The sequence below is a fragment of the Heterocephalus glaber genome, unplaced genomic scaffold (assembly GCF_053883595.1).
Source record: "Heterocephalus glaber isolate CG9 unplaced genomic scaffold, H.glaber_assembly_v1.0 deba00001564, whole genome shotgun sequence".
NCBI lineage: Eukaryota > Metazoa > Chordata > Mammalia > Rodentia > Bathyergidae > Heterocephalus > Heterocephalus glaber.
Window position 1 is genome coordinate 7,365,183 of NW_028258351.1, and position 18,303 is coordinate 7,383,485.

General features: G+C 47.9%; 1 protein-coding gene across 2 annotated transcripts; it reads right to left on the reverse strand.

Annotated features, from left to right (window-relative positions):
* Positions 1-475: 475 nt before the first annotated feature.
* On the reverse strand, positions 476-12,413 carry Tmem98 (transmembrane protein 98). 2 transcript variants are annotated; one of them, XM_004870609.4, is made up of 7 exons: positions 12,149-12,413; positions 9,799-9,983; positions 8,139-8,270; positions 7,166-7,199; positions 5,175-5,290; positions 2,720-2,779; positions 476-1,296 (listed from the first exon to the last, which is right to left on the reverse strand). In XM_004870609.4, exons 2-7 carry the CDS (start codon positions 9,927-9,929, stop codon positions 1,089-1,091), a joined length of 681 nt encoding a protein of 226 aa, XP_004870666.1. In that variant the 5' UTR covers positions 9,930-9,983; positions 12,149-12,413; the 3' UTR covers positions 476-1,088. The 2 variants fall into 2 exon arrangements, with proteins under 2 accessions (XP_004870666.1, XP_004870665.1); XM_004870608.4 differs by having other exon boundaries at positions 9,799-10,010; positions 12,149-12,356.
* Between the last annotated feature and the right edge of the window lie 5,890 nt (positions 12,414-18,303).

Sequence of the window (18,303 nt, forward strand, 5' to 3'; positions counted from 1 at the left end):
AAGTACTTCAGGCTTTCTTATAAGAAAGCATACGTTGGGGATTTAGTTCAGTGGTTTCACCACCTGCTGCGCAAGCACAAGGACCAGAATTCAATCCCCAGTACCAAAAAAAAAAAAAAGAAAGCATATATGCTTTGGAAATTATGCGATTTGTGGCTTATACTTGAATTATACAATTGTGATTCTGGGTCCTAAAATCTTGAGTCTAAAATCTTGAGCCTAAAATCTTTCAGTATTTGTAACACAGATACCAGAAGAAAGAACACACCCTTGGTGGATGTCATTGCTGATGTGGAAACCTCCTTATGGTGGTTATCTTCAGCCTGTGCCTGACCTCTAGGGGCGCTTAAATCTCCTTTTGGGACACACATGAGATACCTTCAGTATTCTCAGGCTCTCTCCTTCCATTCTCCCTTTTCAAATCCATCCCACCACAGATGATCAGTGAGTTTGACTCAATAACCACACATGTGAGGAAAACATAAGTATAAATCTATTATTCACCTAGAGGTAGCTAGGTGAAATTGCAGGCATAATGGTAAAAAGGAAACAATCAATTGAATAGTGCTCAGTTTCAAACCCAAACCTGTAAAGGGAAGAAGGGCTTCGGGTGGCTCCAGGACCAGGAAAGTAACACAAATAAACAAACAGGTCAGGTGAGACTGTATAAGGCCAGAGAGTACAAGGAAAGACAACCTCTACTTAGTTCTGATTGTCCTCTTTTAAAACTGCCGATCAGAACTGGTACACCTTCTGATTGCTCGAGAAGCCAGAAATTCTGATTTTAATATGAAACCTCTTGATTTTTAGAGGGCACCTCAATTTTCATCCAAACACTAGGAAGCTAAATCAAGCTGACAGCACCCAATCTTCCACACTCTGCTGTACAAGTGGTGGATGGTGTCTCCCCTAACTGTGGTATTAGACTGCCACTCTTCAGCCACCACTTGCCATTGCAACAGAGGCACCCAGGCACAGCTGGACTTCTGAACCCTGGAGAATAACTAACTCTACAGGAAAAGTGGAGAGCTCAGCTGAACTACCCAGGCACGGAGCAGGCCACCTTGGCCACCTGCCCACCTCTAGGGCTAAATGGCTGACTGCTCCTGCAGGAAGCCTTCAGGACCTGGGAGGTTTTTCTCTGGCTTAGAAGCCAGAGCTGCCTCTCGAAGGACTTCCAGGTGCTCCTCAGCAGCTGACAGGGACTGGTCGATCCAATCCAGGCCCCCAGTCAGGTGGCAGGCATTCCTGGTTACCAGCACAAGATGACTGACAGACAGAAGTAGGGCAGTTGTCCTAGAAAAAAAATAACAGGATCAGGTTCCCTGGGAAAGGAGGGATTTAACACAAAATCCCAAATGGATACACGGTAGACTATCATTCCACAAATTGGAGACCCTTCCCTGGGAGGTTGGTGGAATGGAATGATGGTTCTATGCTCAGATAGATTTGGGGATGACCAGGTCAAACAAGGTTAAATGAAGCAGCGTTTGATGGAGCATTTGATGTACCCGAGAAAGCTCCAAGGGAGACTATAAGATGCTTTGTCTCACAAACTTATTTAAAACTACAGAAGCCACTTTCTGCAGGTCACCTATTACATCTCCCAGGAGAGGGTTTTGTGAGGCAGTTCTGAGCTGATCAACTGGACGAGCAGATCTCCAACTGCTGCCACTTAAAGATCACCTTGAGCATCCCTTATTGATCACAAATCAATAAAGCTCAGGGATAGCTTACCCAATGTAAAAAAAAATTAACTGAAAATCAAACTGAGGAGTTTTGTTTTTCAGTACTAAAAGATTTACTGTAAAACACCTTCGATACAGTGAGTGCCAGATACACAGGGGGTATGTGACAGATTAGTAACCCTGGGACAAAGAGGAGCAGCAGCAGGAGTGGGGCAGAGAAACTAAAGCAAAGCGGAAGTCCCATGACTCACTCACTGCTTATCAGCAAGCAGTACACAATGTGCCTGGGAGATAGTCTTAAAAAGCAAAGGAGAGAGAGGGGGAGGGAGAGAGAGAGTTTAATGAGTTTACACCTGGTACAGGAACACAGCTATTTCATAAGGGCCACGTATCCTGTGAGTATCAGGGGAGGGTTGGGGAGGAGTGTTTCCGGGGTTCCCAGTGGAGGTGAGTACTACTATGGAGAATGTGTCCCCTCCACTCCTTGCTCTGCTCACCACGGGCCCCTTGGCAGCACTCACACCTGGGTGTGTCTGCTTCTGGGCTCCAAAGATCAGAGGGAGCGGTGGGGGAATGAAGGGAGGGGAGGCACAGCTAAAACTTGGCATGGCCAGATGTTCAACCATGAAATTCTTTTTTTTTTTTTTTTTTTTTTTTGGTTTTGTGAGGCAGGGTATCGCTTTGTAGTTCAGGCTGGCCCTGAACTCATCATGTAGCCTCCTGCCTCAGCCTCCCAAGTGCTGGGATTACAGACATGCACCACTATGCCCAGCTTTAACTATGAAATTCTAAAACCTCCAACTGGTTCTTCTCAGGGATTTCAGAAAGAAGTCTAGCGTCTATTACCCGGCCAGGCCTGGTCCACCAAGTGGCTGACTGCTCACACCTAGGTGAATTTACTCAGAACTGGGGTCACCATGGGAACCCAGCAAAACAGCTCTCTCCACACAATCCAATCAGCCAGCCTCCCAGATGTGACAGGACGGCGAACCTCAGTGTGAAGAGGCAAGCAGGTGCGCCACCCTTCTCACCGTGCGTCCAGCAGCTTGGGGTCCAGCGGAGGGTACATGGACTTCACAACGTCATCCACTCTGAAGGGAGGCAAAAGCAACCATTTTCAATATTTCACTTCCCTCATCTCCTTTTCGTCTGCCTTTCTCGATATCCGTATTCCAAACCTTCTCTCGAAATTCCAGACCCTGTCTTCCGAGGTTCTCTAACTGCTTCTGCATGCTCAGTTGAAAGACTTCAGCTTCAGGTTAGAGAAAACTCTGCTTCCTGGTTGTTTCAGTTCCAACAGTTTAAACACACACGGTCACACATACAGACTGATGTTTAAGATTACTAAGTCAAAAGGGCAACTGCCAAACAATATGTAAAGCTTTACAGAGCCCATTTGTATAAAACACCCAAAAGCTATGAACTATAGGAAGAAAAAATCTGGAGGACTATTTATAACTTAATAGTGATTATTTCCTGAAATTAGGAGGGAGTAGAATTAGGGAGCACTCCACTTTGCAGATAATCTGTTTCTGCAGTATTTTCACTTTCATAAGCATTTATTACTTTTGTGTTCAAGAGGGGAGGGGTCACAGCTACGGCAGTAACACAGAACACTAAAAAAGTCACGAGTTTAATTTAAGTTCAAACTGCTCCATGGTGTCCCTTTTCCCACATAGTATAGTTCAAGGTTAATTTCTGTTCAGTCAAGTTCAGGAAGGAACTACAATCCATTCTAATTTGTGGAGTACAAGGTTTTGCTCTAAGTCTGTGCCCACAGACCAATTGCTAGGAAGGAAAAATAAAGACATATTGTTTGGTTTCTGAAAATACTTGAAAAAAGATCCCCTCATTCTTACTGAGGGTTGAGGAGCTGGTGGGGAAGTGGACAGATAGGGTCATCCTGGTCACCTGTTTCGGCAGCCCCTCCCTTTCTCTCTAGAGCCCATGGAGGAAGACACTCTCCCCGAAATAACAGGCCACAACATACTCTATGGAATAAATGGCGCAGGAAAGACAATGGCGAGGGGAATCAGCCTGAAGGAGAAAGTATGAGGGCGAAAAAGACAAAGCCCCAATTGAATTACAGCAGCAGGCAGTAAGGAAGTAGTCCAGGGAGCTCGAGTGACTAGGACTGCCCACAGGCACCAGGCAGGCCCTCCCTCCTGGGGGCGCCACACCCTCACCTCAGCACGTGACCACTTCTGCTGGCCCTCAGACGCCTCAATGTCCTGCCTCTCCTGAAATGCTGCCTCCTAATCTGTATCACAGGGACTGTCCAGCCCCTTGAGTGGCTCTTAGAAGACACAAAAAGTAGGATGAAGAGCCTAACAGATAGAAGCCATGCAGAATCTCCAATAATAATGAGTGAGTGACCAGCAGGACTGTCTGGTGCTTGCCCCAAGCCTGGGTAGGGGCTGGCAGACATGGATACCAACCACAAAGCTACCTCCACCGGGAGCAGCTCCAGAGAAATCCAAGAACTGGCCCAGCTGAGTCCCTCTCTGAATGGCCTCCCTCATGCTTCCTCACCTCACTGAACTCTCTAGACAGAGTTTAAATGCATCCAGCCACGTATCCCTCAGAGGACCTCATAGGCTGTCCACCCACAGGAAGCTGGTTGCATTTGTTTGGCTCATCTTAAGGCAGGGAAAGGGTTGGTTCTTTGTGATTTACCATAGCAACAAAGAAAATGAGGCCCCTAGAACTGAGTGGGGGGCGCTCCAGGGAGAGGGACCAGGTGGCTGATAAGGAAAACATCCTGGATTTGGATTATTTCTCGGCTCGGGCATATCCACATACCAGCCACCAGATGGCAGCACAAACTTAGTACTGTACTGCCCTTTGCTCCAAGAAAAGGGCTTTATTTTTCTTTGCAAAGCGGAGCCCAGATGAGGGGGTGTAGTTGTTGATTGCAATCCTGCTGGTTGCCTCCCACATAGGATTTCTGCAAACACCCTGGAATTTAGGAGGTCGGTACACTGTAGGGCTTCACCTCCCACCCAGTCCTGAAGGCTGCTGGTTGGGGTGTGGAGCCTGGGTGAGTGAGGGCCACCACATAAGGCAGAGGTCCCCAAACTAGTCCCCCGTACAGATACAGGCTGGGCACAAGGGCAGGGCCAGAAGGTCACTGGAAAAAGGAGGTGGGTCCCAGTGAAAAATGCTGGCTTGCTGGAAGATGGAGTAGCAAGGGAAGGCAGGAAGGAAGTCCAGCTGGAATGTGACAGGGAGAAGGGAGAGGCCCCCAGGGAGCTGTAAAACAGACTGTCAGAACCAGTGACACTGGAGCTGCTCAAAGGCCTATCAGAAGCATGCTGAAGGTGGGGATCATGGAAGACTAGCTTAGCTGAGGTGTCCCCATATCCAAATTTCCAGACGTATTTGAGACACGGATGACTAAAGGTGCCTACCTACTACATCTTGGCCTGCAGGCCACCTCACCTTCCCCCATGGAGTGTGGGCACCTCAGGGCCGCTGACCACTCACCTGGGGCTGATCCGCTTGGCCACCACAATGATGTCACTGACACTGGCTGAAGTCTTCATCTTGGTCCCTGAGCCCATTGTCATGGCAACAAGTTTTTCTGTCAGAGTGTGACAAATCTAATACAACAGACAGAGAAGTGATGAAGGGAGACACGGTTCCAAGGGCTTCTGCCACCCCCACAAAGACAAACATGGCCCCGCCTTGGGCACCACCACACAGCTGGCCCTTTACCATAAGGGCTGAGTGGAAGTAAAAAGATAAGATGAGAAGAAATGGGGTGGGGAGAGCATTGTGGGGGACACTTTAGATCAAGGGCAGAGCTCTGGCTCAGTGAAGTCTAAGCTGGAATAATCCATCTAAGAACAATCATGTGCTCTGACTTCACCTTCTCACCTGGGGGGGTGGGGGGACCGGGCTTTCTACTTCACCTCATGCTTAAGTCTCCCAAAAGGACAGTATCTGTGGCAAAGTGCCTGCAGAAACAGGGCCTGACAGAGGGCCATTATTCCCGGGAAGCACATTCTCCAAACAATGGCACGCATTTCAACAATTCTCAAAGGTATTGTGTCATTAGCATGTTTGTCAGATGATGATGAAAGGACCTTAGCAAAAGCAGGGGAAAGGCAAGCCCGTGACACATGGCCCTTTCATCACCCACCAACAGTACTAGCCACCACTACCACACCCAGCTTGTTTCCTCCAGGTAAGAACTGGGTATGTTCCTATCCCTGCAAAGAAGGCCCACTGCCTGCTGTGTACTTGGGGCTGGAAAGGAGAGCAGAAAGAAGCCCAGGAGCACACCGAGCGGAATGCCCAAGCCCTCTCCCTCCAAGTCCCATCACAGGGTTTAAGGACAAGTGACCAAGCACAAGGGTTTGAAAGCCCATGAAGAGGGTGAGAGGCTTGCTCCTTTGATCTGAGGTCTCTAAGATGGACACTGATTTCAACTAGTAAGGCTGTTCCCAGCTAAGCCCTCTCCCTCCATAGGTGCCATTTATCTGACAGGTTAGGGACAAAGCCCAGTCACAGAACAAATCCTGGGTGGAGAAGGAAAATATAATTTGGCTTAATTGCTATAGTTATTATACCTATTTATACCTATAACTATTCTGTGTCTACAGCAGTATTTATACATCCAAAGAGCTTCCTGGAATTAAATAAGTCCAGACTCTAAGGCAACCATTTCTTAGTAAGCTTCCTTTGCTCCAAGAGAGAAAGCCAAAGAAGAGATAGGATACAGAATTCTTAATATCTTGTACTGAATGACAAGGTTGTCTTTTTCTGAAATCTTGAATAACCACTAGACAAAGAGACAAAGAGTACAGTTACTCAAGTAAAGAAGCTCATATTTGCAACTGGCCTAATACTTGAGAATCATTCTTCTATTCAGCAGAGTAGTATCAGGCAAGAATCACAAAACTAATGTTGAAATATAAAAATTACTGCAATGCAAATTGGATGCAATTTTCCAAAGACATCGGGCACTCAAAGTAAGTCTGACGCCAAGTTGAAGTACGCATGGTTTGGATTTTTTAACTCTGACAGTCCCATTTGGCTACTGTTGTAGCCAAAACAGCGAGAGTAGCCAAACAGTGAGACTTTCCAGTAACTGAAGTCCAAATACAGAAGTCAACTTGCTGTGCAGACCTGAGCTCTCTGTTAAAGAAAATGCTTGGGAAAAACAGCTACATGACCTTGAGCATGTAGCTTTCACCTCAGTTGATAAAACTGGGGCTAGTGACCACACAGACTGTCTGTCTTGCAGGTCATTGTGTTAAGCGGACCAAATGAAGTGAAGCCTAAAAAAGATCTTAAAAATACTAAAGTAAAACAGACCAAAAAGGTGGGAGTGGACACAGACAGTAGAAGTACCAAGTGTCAGGCTAAAACAAGGCCTCTTGCAAGGGTTCAGTGCACTTCCTAACATCTCTGGTCTACACCTGGGGTGTTCCGGAGACTGTCCTTGATCTCACAGAGAATCAGAGTATTACCTTCAAGATGGCGATGCAGTGGGACATGAGACCCCTGGGGAGACAAAAAGAAGGTGTCAGTGCTGATCTAGAGAGCCTACCTCCCCCCTGCTCCTCACCCAGTGCTGACCAGGGGCACAGCTGGATACCACCCAAGGGCAGTAATGCCTTCATGTGAAATCAACAAGCCCAGGATCCTTTCCCTTGCCCCTCTACACCCTACCTAGTCCTCCTGCGAGCTCAGCTCCCCACCTATCAAGGCATGCTTTTTACAACTCTGCCCTTCTGGTAGACTGTTCCCTCTGCCCAACATGCTCCCTGTTCCTCCTAGGCTCAGCATGGTGAACTCCTTCTTACCCTTTATTCCAAATCAAAAGATACCCCTTTGTAACATCCTCCTAGAAGGCCACCTTGACCTCCCTCCCACCAGGCAAACCTCAACGCTACCTCCTCCTCTTGCCCACTGCACCTCGCACAGAGATTCCCTATAGCTCCTGTGATGCTATAATTGCAGTTTCCCCATCATTTGAATATCTGTGGGTCCAGGTACAGTGCCCTGCACATAACAGCCCACAGACATGCCCAGTGAACGGATGGATGACTGCATGGCTAAGGGAAAGAAGTGGCACAAACTTCTCCCACCGGATGAAGAGATCCCTGAGGGATGCTCGAGTGGACAATGCTTCACCCCTGGAGCCTGACTGTCAAATTCACAGGCATCCTAAGGATAACCCAAGCACACGGGGTGACTTTATAACAATCTCTGCTGCACATCTAAAGGCCTGGGTGTTCAGGTCTACAAAATGGCAGGTGTGTAGGGAGCAAGGACAAACACTGCCATGTCCTAGTCTAACTTTCCCCAATTGAGGGGCAGGGAAGCACCACTGGATGCCCAGCAGAGTGCTCTGCCACAGGGAGGCAGAAAAGAGGGGCCCAGGAGCCCCTTTACCATCCCCAGGGGTCTATGGGAGAGCACAAAGTCCCGAGGCCTTACGAGGCATCTTCAATCCAGTCTTCATTCTCCAGAATGGCCTCGATGTAGGGGTTAGTGATGACAACATCATCCAGTTCTAATTCAGAGGGCTCAGACTGGGTCTCCATGGCACCGATGAGGTCCACAATGGGCCTGGAAGGAAAAAATCTTGTTATGGTGTCAGGATGGGTGAAGCTGCTGACCACCTTCTCACTGCAGCCCACTGATAATAGTTTGGGTCTGGATGCTCCCCAAAAACCCAAGCATTAAAGGCTTGGTCCCCAGGGTGCCACTACTGGGAGGCAGGTGAGGCCTAGTAGAAGATCCTTGTATCACCTGCCTTGAGATTCTACCATGTGATCTCTACCCTTGCTATCTACCAGCCCCTCTAAGGGATAAAAGCAATGCAGTGCATTGCACTGATAAAAGCAGTGCAGATAATGGACTACACCCTCCAAATCATAAGCTTTTTCTTTTTGTAAGTTAATTATCTCAGGTATTCCTCACATGACAGGAAGCTGACTAATACAACTGCAAGAACAAAAGGAGTTGATAAATTAGAGCAGAGCCTACTTGTTCTGGATCCAAACCTAACCCTATTGGGGTTATAGCTGATGGCAAGGTACAGGGCTAAGTTAAGGAAGGGCTGAGCTGAGGAAGCAGCCAGGAGCACCACAATATGAGTGAAATAGAATCAGATGAGCTACTGAAAGAGTAGAGCTATAATTATATAATGAAAAAGATGTATTAGACAGAGCTACTCTCCTTTATCACTTATTTGCCCATCAACCCTACATTGTATGGAAAAGATAATGTTCCTATTACCCCAGCCTACCTGCACCCTCTACCTGGTCTGCAGAATCACTCTTGGGACCACCTTTGTCTCCTCTCTATTCCCGCCTTGGAGAAGTGGGAGACATCAAAACACTCCCTCCTCTTCAGGATTCTTTAAATCCCGAGATGCTGCAGCATTCTTTACAATACCAGAGCTTTCCTGGGTTATTTAAATGGGCACTTACAAATTATTAACCACTCCACAGATGTGCTGACAGAATTGGCAGAAGGATAACAAAAACTCAGGGACAGCTGCCAAGGTCCTTTAAAGATCTAGCAATTAAAACATCCTCAATTCAGTAATAGACACTTCCTTAGCATGTTATAGGCCCTGAGTTCAATCCCCAGTACCCCTCCCACCTTCCAAAAAAATCCCTAAACTGAAATAGGATCTTGCTTACAAAATCTATTTCACATAAAATTCGTCATGAGAAATCTGCTGTACAAATAGAGACAGGCCTATACTGGGATTTCACCATACGGAGTATTTGTGGCTTAGATATGTGACTGAGGTGGGCATGAGATTTCTGTCCCCAGGGTTTGGTTGGAAAGGGATTTACCTTGTCCCATTGCTAAATGGCCAGCTGTGCATAGATGACTGTGCCTTCTTGTTAGGTGAACATATTCAGTGACCTTCTCAACAGCTCGGTGAACAGAGAGAGAAGTAGCTCAGGATAGTAGGGCCCTAAGGAAAATTCTTAAGCTCTGAGGTCTTTCCTGGGTAGGCCAGCCTCCAGGTACCATTTAGGAGAGATAAAGTTGAGCTAGCATGGCGGAACACACAACTGCTCGTGCTCCTCTGTTTCTTTGGTCAGAGCCCCTCCTTCCCCTCCACAGGTCCACTCACTTGGAATCATAGTGCTGCAGCAGGTCTCTGGACCGGCAGTAGCGTTGCCTGCAAACCACCACCAAGGCTGCAAACGATGCCAGGAAGATGGTGGCCAGCACGCCTATGGCAACAATCACCACAGTCTCCATGCTTCTGGGTGGCTCCCAACTCAGCCCTGCTCACATCCTCCACACAGGCTGAAGCTGGAGAGAACACAAGGCAGGGTAGACCTAGTAAAGAAGCCATGAAAGAAGTGACAAATGGGGCAGGTAAGGGCATGAGACATTAGGTTTCCCTAAGGTACCTGCAGGGACTTGAGAGCATGAAGACCATCAAGATGTGCTTTATGCCCTGCTCAAATGTGCCTTTTCTTTTGGGAGGCTGCTTCCCAGTTGGACCAGGATTGGGTTTTTAAACCTGGGGCAAAAGGAAGCATTTTACCTAGCACCGCTGTCTTCACATCTACAAAACCTGGGCATGAAAGAATATCTGCTAAAGAAGGAGAGGCTGGGATCATGCTGACAAGAGATCTCATCTGTGCCAGGCCAGTGTTTATCCTGTGGAAGGCATTAGTGTCCCTACTGTTAATCAAGGAAAGTGAGGTTCAGGGAGGTTAAGGAATGTGTTCATGTTGTCAGCGCAAAAAGCCACCCACTGAAACTTAAATGGACCTTCGCCTTCCTTTTCCTTTCTGAGGAGGAAAGAAGATGGTAAAATTGTTTCACCATTCACTGACTATTGCCTGGTCCTACTCAGGAAGCTGTTTCACAGTCATGCGTGGCTTATGGTCACAAGTATGGCCTGACATGTGTGTCATCACCACAGAGTGTATTTATGCAAACCAAGATAGCTATGATGTCATTAGATGATATAATCTGTTGTAGACGCGATCTGTCACTTGCAGAAATGTCCTTCTACAGTCCACAATTGTATTGGAAACTCACGGAGAGTTTGCACAGGAACAAGGGTACCTCAGAGAAGTACCTACTCACAGCAGTGTTTCTCTGTGGGCTTTCTACCTGCACCCCTTTCAGCAAGTCTCCTCCCCTCTCCAGGCTTTAATTTCTTTGCTGGAACAAGGACTGCTCTGACTTAGGAGTCTCGATGAGCCCAGAATGATACGTGTCCTCTGTTTACACTGAAGTCTATGCGCCGTGTCTTGGAGGATCCAAATGTTCTTGGTTGTCACTCAACAAGTATATATTCATCATCTACAAGGCATCATGGACTGGGCTAATTTCTGAAGATCCGGGATTTAAAAAAAAAAAAAGGGCCGGGGATTTAGCTCAATGGCACCGCGCCTGCCTCGCAAGCAGAAGGTCCTGAGTTCGATCCCTGGTACCAAAAAAATAAAAAATAAAAACACATAAAAGACACGGCTCCCAGTATTGAGGAGCTGTTGGAAAGAGCCAAGTAGAAAAAAAGCCATTTTAACTCCCTGTGCCTGAGTGATGTGCAGACATACACAGAGTAACTGCATTTGCATGAGACTTCTGGGAAAGCCTTCTTCACAGGGCTACTGATGCTTGAGCTTGGTTTTGAAGGATGAATAGGAGCTTACGAGGTAGACAAGGTGGGAATTTGGTGGCTTACAGGGCCAAGAAGGCCTTCTCAGAGGTTTCCAGGGCCTTCTGACAGGTCTTGTTTCTCTACACCTTTCATAGTGTGAGGGGAGGAGTTAAATCTCAGATTCTGTCACAGTTTCTCCTAGATACGTAGTTCTCTGTACTGTTCCTCCCTGTCTCCCTCCGTTAGCCTTTGTTCTTTCCCTCTTATCTGTCTTCACTGCTTTCCCCTCCCCTTCTCAGAGTTTCCCTCCTTCTCGCTCCCCCGGCCCCCAGGTCTCCAAGACCACGCGCTCGGTTGCCTCTCTTCCCATGCGTCCTGGGCTGCACAAGCTCTCTAGGACTTTTCCTCTGTGCTTTGTCTGTGTGGGCGTTTCTTTGTGTGCTTTTCTCTCTCTTCGCGTTCTCCGCTGTGTTTCTCTCTTTCCTGCCCCGTCCCTTCTCCTTTCCCCTCCACTGAGTTCTCGACTTTCGAGGACTACACAGCCCGAGACCCTCGGGTCTCTCCCTGCCCGGCCACCCCGAACACCCATCCCACAGCCCCGGCGTGTGTGGGGCGCCAGCGGAGGACCCGGCCCTCGGGAGAGGGGCTCAGCTGGCTCCGAGCGCCCAGCTCCAACTTTCCTTCCCAACTCGCTCGCAGGACAAAGGGCGGCGGCGCCCCTCCCCCCGCGCCCCGCGCCCCGCGCCCCGCGCCCCGGCCCCTGCCCTGCCCGGGCCCGGCTCCGGCCCTGCGCCCCGGGGCTCAGGTCTCCGCGGGGCCCCTCCGCAGCCCACCCAGCGCAGACGCCCCAGTCACCCACCTACGCCTGCGGCTCCCAAGCCCTGCGGCTCCCGCGGGCCCGCCGATGGCGAAGTCCCGGAGCCCTGCAGCGGGGCATGCTGGGAGACGCTGGGCGGTCGGAGCCCCGACACCCTCCCCCGGGGCCGCCCCGCCAGCGCATCCAAATCCCCCGCTGCCAGGCGCCGCCGTCCCCGCCAGCCCCCTGGCGGCCCGGAGGCTGGGGCGGTGCGAGGCCGGGCAGCTGGGAGGCAGTCACTGGCGACCCGGGGAGCCTTCCTTGTACCACCGCTGAGGCCACACCCGGGCAGACAAGGCGGGGGGGGGGGGGGGGGGCTTTGTCCGGCTCCCAGAGCCATCCAGAGAGGGTGGGCTGGTCATTGAGACAGTCTGCTCCTATAGATCAATTACAATCACTCACTAGCCGTGTGCAACTTCCTGCGCTTGGTGCCTTCTCCTGTAAAACAGGCTGCTGCTACAAGCATCTTCAGAGCTGGTGTAAGGGTCAGAAGACACAATGCATTGAAGAGTGCCTGGACTCGAGGTAAATAGCTATTCAGTCGCCTGACGCGGGCAGGACAGTGACAGAAAGAACCACCCTACCAATTGTCCAGCCAGGACTCTGGCTGGTAGTCTTGGCCCTGATTCCACACCACTGCATCCCGTTGCGAAGGGGGATGCATCTCAGTCATGAGGCCACAGCCCCAGCCTGCTAACAGTCCTCCCTTGACAATCCTCCAGGCCTGAAGGTGTCCACACTAGGGGGTGGAAGCTGCCTCTTGAAGAAGGGAGGTCCCCAGAGGTTTCCCGGGGCCAGGGTACCAGAAGCATGACCTAGAAGGGGACATGGGCCCCAGATAGTGCTGTCCAAGGCCCTCCTGCGGAAAAGACAGTGCCAGCCAGAGTGGGCAGACTAAGCATGGACAGGCCCCTGGCATCCAGGTCTAAGGTTAGATCCAGTGTCTCACCAAGGCTGCAGATGAGGCTTGGGGAGCTCCATGCAGGGTCTGCAAACTGGTAGCTTCCAGAGAGCATCGGCCCACACAGGTACTTTTTTGGCTCATGGATTTTAAAACTCAAATTAGTTGACACCTTTTTTAAAAATTAAGATTTCTGGCTTACCTAGAAAATTCATAAGATCTCAAAATGCAGCCACAGCCTTTCTCACACCCCAGAGAACACAGGCACAGACACTGGTGCCCTTTTGGTTGAGTACCAGGGCCTGTGGGCGCCAGTGGCACTCAGGGAAGGGAGGGCCGAGGGATGATTTCGCCACCCTCTGAAGTGCTTTCGTGAAGCTCCTACCGAGCATCACCATCTGTGTAGAGGAAATGGGCTTACAGCAAAGCAGCACACCTGGGAAAGGGTGGCCGGGAACAGTCCCATTGCTTGGGACTTCTCTGAGATGAACTGTTTCTATTTGTCTAGGACATTGGATCATTTAAGGTATGAAGCTAAAATCTTCTGTGGCTTCTTCTATGACTATATAAGAGACAGCAAAGGAAGCTTTAGCTTTGAAAAGTTTACAACACAAGTGGGAAAGACATAGCATTTACCCAAAACCAAACTATAGAAACTATAGAAACACCTCACCTGCCACCTGGAGGTGACAGTATTTGTGCTCCAGAGAATCATCCACTATCCAGCTGCCGGAGGACAGCGTTGTCCTGAGGTTGTGCCAGGTCCCTTTGCTAGCCAGCTGCCTCCCACTGTTCTAGCAACTGCTGCCGTCCCAACACCCCTTATGGTCTCTCTGAATTGATCTGAGAAGATCTTGTGTAACACCAGTGTCCTTACTTGGAAGCAACAGAAACTGATCGATTGTGCCACATCGAAAGGGGACTTGTGGAAAAGACATGGGGTGCCCACAGAATCAGCAGGAGACTGAAGCCCCAGATTAAGAAACGGGCAGGCTCTAGGGGCTGGATAAATGATTCCGACCCTCCATTCAACTCTGTCCTTCCTTCCAGATTCCAATGTTGAGCAGGACCAGACCCTTTCTGTTCCCACAATGGGGCGTGAGGCACAGGAAACATCCTGCCTTCTAATACATCTGCATCTAAGGAGGTACCCCAAAAGAGATCAGAACCATAGTGACCAGACTGTTCCCGAAAATTCAAGTACCCCTGTGTGCACCCTTCTTCACTAAGTCTGAACATCAAACTATGTAGCAAGGGTCCTCAAATCTAAAGCTGAACCTGATGATTAAAGAGGAGGAGTCAGCAGGTCAAATGCTGCTGACTGGGAAGGAAGAGACTTTGTTCCTTGCTAGAGGGTATGAGTTCATGCTCTACCCAGACAATGAGTGAACATTTATTGGGCACCTACTATGTATGTGCCAGATACAGAATAGATATCTGACACACCTGATGTCTTTGGATCCTCTCATCAACCATGAAAAGTTGGTGTGATTATGTTTGCAAAGGAGGGAATAGCCTCAGAGGCATAAGAAATTTATCCCAGCCCTTTCTGCTCCCTGGCATCAAAGCCCAGACCACCAAACCAGAAAACCAATAGCCCTTCCTGGGTATTAGAACAGCGCAGGTTGTCATGGCCAGCTGTGACAGATACAGCCACTCAGTCCAACTTCTATACACCTTCTCTTCAAAAATGCCCTTCTGCTCATAGGTGAAAGCCAGGTCCTGTCCCATCCCAACTTCCTCTTCCTGTGCTTTTACTTCCTGGTAGCAGCTGCATCGTTTTGTCCATGTCATGTGTAGCTCCTGAGTCATTCTTTTTGCAGTACCTCCAACTGTGTTAAGTACCAGTAATAAATTAACAATGACAAGTTTCTATTGGGTGACTGGATACCAGGCACCAAAGATGCCCCGTGCCCACCCACTCAGGGCAGCTTATTACCCGTTCAGCAACAACTCAGATGATGAGTAGAGGGGAAAAAAAGACAGATGTTGATCACCTGCCTGCCCCTCTACCCTCAACCCATGTCTCTAGGATGCAGCCCCTTCCACAACCCAAATAGGACCATTCAGATTCAAACCCCTTCCTATTCCAGTATATCTTCTATAATCCATGCCAAACCTTCAGCAAAACAGAATTTCACCCCCACCAGAGAGGTAAATTAATCAATCAATTAATTAATAGAAGCCTGAATGAGAAAAACTATGGTTTAAAACCCTCTTCTGCTGCTCACTAGCTGTGTGATCTCAGGCAGTTCCTTTAGTCACTGTTTCCCCCTCTGTAGAAAAGAGTGTGATAGTTAAAACCTGGACTATGGATGTATTGAGACGATAATACCATGTGTTTGGTGTTCAGCACAGAAAGTGTAATGGTGGTTTCCAAGGGCTGGGGAGAGGGGAGAGTTATTATTGAATGGATACAGAGGTTCAATTTGGGAAGATTAAAAAAGAAATGCTGGAGATGGTTGTACAACAGTGTGAATGTCTTAGTGACGGTGAACTGTACACCTAAAAGTGATACAGGTGTGGTGATGCGTGTCTGTAATCCCCGCTACTCAGGAGGCTGAGGCCCGAGGATCACAAATTTGAGGCCAGCCTGAGCAATTTAGCAAGATCCTTTCTCACAATAAAAAATTTTTTAAAGATCGGGATATGGCTCAATGCTAGGCCCTGGGTTCAAACCCCAGTATGAAAAAAAAAAAAAGTTTAAATGTTAGTGTCTATATTATGCATATGTTTTCACAATTTAAAAACAAAAGTGCTCAGTACAGGACAACATAGAAAAAAATGAGACCTCCTTGTTCTTCAAACACAGGAAGTTCACCTGCCTCAGGGATTGGCTGTACCCTTTGGCTCAAATACTCACCCTATCATTCCCACGGCTCTCTCCTTCCTTTTGCTCAGGTCCCTGTTCAAATCACTACCACCAAGAAATCATCCTGTGGCACCTCCAGTCTTTCATGCTTTCCAGGCCCAGATGTGGAATTTTAATGGCACTTACTGCCGTCTAACATTGTGCTATGTATTTGTTTCTTGCTTCTCTCCTTTCAGAGTCAAAGGTTGGTGAGGGCAGGGACTTTACTGTCATGTTCTCTGCTGACCTTCTTTCAATATTTAGAACAGTGCTTAGTGCTTAGCTGGTGCTAAAGAAACACTTCTGCAAGGAATGACAATAAAACTGAGCCACCATCACTGTCACTCTAATGCACAGATAGGAACTCTGGACCACACCCAGCCCAACAGGACTAGTGGAACCTGGAAGCCACTGGAAGGTAGAAGGGTTAGGGCCTGGGAAACTCAGAGACAGCAAGGCATTAGCTTTGGAAAGAAAGGAAAGGTCGATCTGTATTAAAGTGCTACAGGGATAATATAGGAGATGAAATAGGACCTCCAAATGATATGAGGGAAATCTTATAATTCCCAACCTGTTAGATGTCTGGTATGCCAAGTTCACATTCTCTAAAATCAAAGAATGAATTTTAGGAACATTGGAGGTTAAGAGTAGAGAATATTTATTGAGAGGATAGTTCCTGAGAGGCAGAAGGCGTCCCGAACCCCACTTTACAAGAAAATTTTATAGAGCAAAAACCACATGAGTACAACATGGGTTAAAGCTATTATCAACCAATGAGGTTACAAGTATAGTCACTTGGGTAATAATGATGCAGTGTGGAAACAAGTCACATAAGTGTGGATGAAAAGAACAAAGACTTTTTCTAGGAAATGATGGGTCTGAAGGTCTTGGTCACCCACCAGGGTGACTGATGTCTATCTAGACTTCATTAGGCCAGGTGTTACTGCTTATCTTGTCCTTCAGAGAAGTATGCAGACCCGACCATTTCATCTTTATCTTGAGGCCTGGTCTCCAATGGATCCATCTCTGGCCACTGTTGTAATATGTTTTACCTTTGTCCTGACTTTATCGAGAGCCTATCCCTATCTGACTACCTATAGCTGTCTATAATAAATGGGTCACAATTTTAAACCCCTGCTTGAACACTGAGTCCATGTTTGGTTTAAGTGTTTGGGCCCTTTTATGGGTTAGTGAACAGTTTTCCAAGGAGAGTTAAGCCAGCCAGGAAGAGGTTTGTGTATACACAGATTAGGCCTTCCCTAAACTATGGGCGTGGACAGAGACCTCAAAGGAGTGAAAGCCAGAAAACTTTCAACTGTTGGGGCTAGCTGGAGGGAGTGGGCAGAACCAGGAAGCAAGAAGAAAGGAAAGAAAGCAAAGCAGGCCTGAGGCAGGATCCCTGCTGGTCACACAGGTCAAGTTTGCATTTCTTCTCATTAAAGCAATTGGTTCTAGGGACAGGAGACCATGGAAAAGGATTTCTCCTGGGTCTTTAGGGCTGGTGCACAAAGATCCCGCATTAGGGGTCTGCTCTTGGCAAAGACACAATCTTCAAAAGACTATATGAGAAAGCACTGTACAGATGATATAGGAGAAATATAACTCTCAACCTGCCCAATATCAGATGTGCTGAATTGGTGTCCCTTGAAATCAAAGAATGAATTCTTAGGAAAAATGGAGGTTAAGAATAGGATTTATGGAGAGATAGCTCCTGAGAAACAGGATGGTCCTGAAAGTGGGTTGCCACTGAGGCCCATTGTCAGGGTTATTTATTATATGTGGGTATAATGTAGGTCAAACTATAATCAACCTATAGGATTATAAGTATAGCCACTTAGCTAATATTGATCCAATAGGGAAGTGGGTCACATAGCAAGGGTACATGGAAAGAACAAAAGCATTTTGGGGAAGGGAAGGGTCTGGATGCTCTGGTCACCCACCTGGGCCACTGATGCCTAGCTGGACTTACTGGACCAGGTGGTGCTAATTACAGTAATTTCAAGTTACTGCTTATCCCTTAGGGAGGCATGTAGGTCTGGCCATTGCATCTTTATCATGAGGCCTGGTCTTCTTCAGATGTGCCTCCATTCACAATTCTGATCTTTATTTTTTCTGCTGACTTCCTTGATAGCCCAGTCCCTCTGACTGTATATTAATTTCTATCTAACTTAGCTGCCTATAATTCAGAGATCGCACAGCCTTCCTCTCTTGCCCATTCTAGTATTTTACCACATTTCTCTTTAGAGCAAATGGAAATCTCTCTTGCTTTAAATATTTAGAGAGTGATGTGTAGATGTGTGCAAGGGAAAATAACATCGCATAATTTATTTAATGCAGATGAAGTTGGTTTAAGGATAGACTTAATGTTATAAATAAGTCATTAATGTCTCTGGCTATAGATTTGAT

Bases quoted from the DNA above. Each gene is read 5' to 3' on its own strand.
- Tmem98 (XM_004870609.4), bottom strand. From the start codon at position 9,929: ATGGAGACTGTGGTGATTGTTGCCATAGGCGTGCTGGCCACCATCTTC. The intron at 8,271-9,798 runs GTGAGTGGACCT...TTTTCCTTCCAG, and splicing joins CTGCAGCACTATGATTCCAA to GCCCATTGTGGACCTCATCG. The intron at 7,200-8,138 runs GTAAGGCCTCGG...TTGTCTCCCCAG, and splicing joins GACTGGATTGAAGATGCCTC to GGGTCTCATGTCCCACTGCA.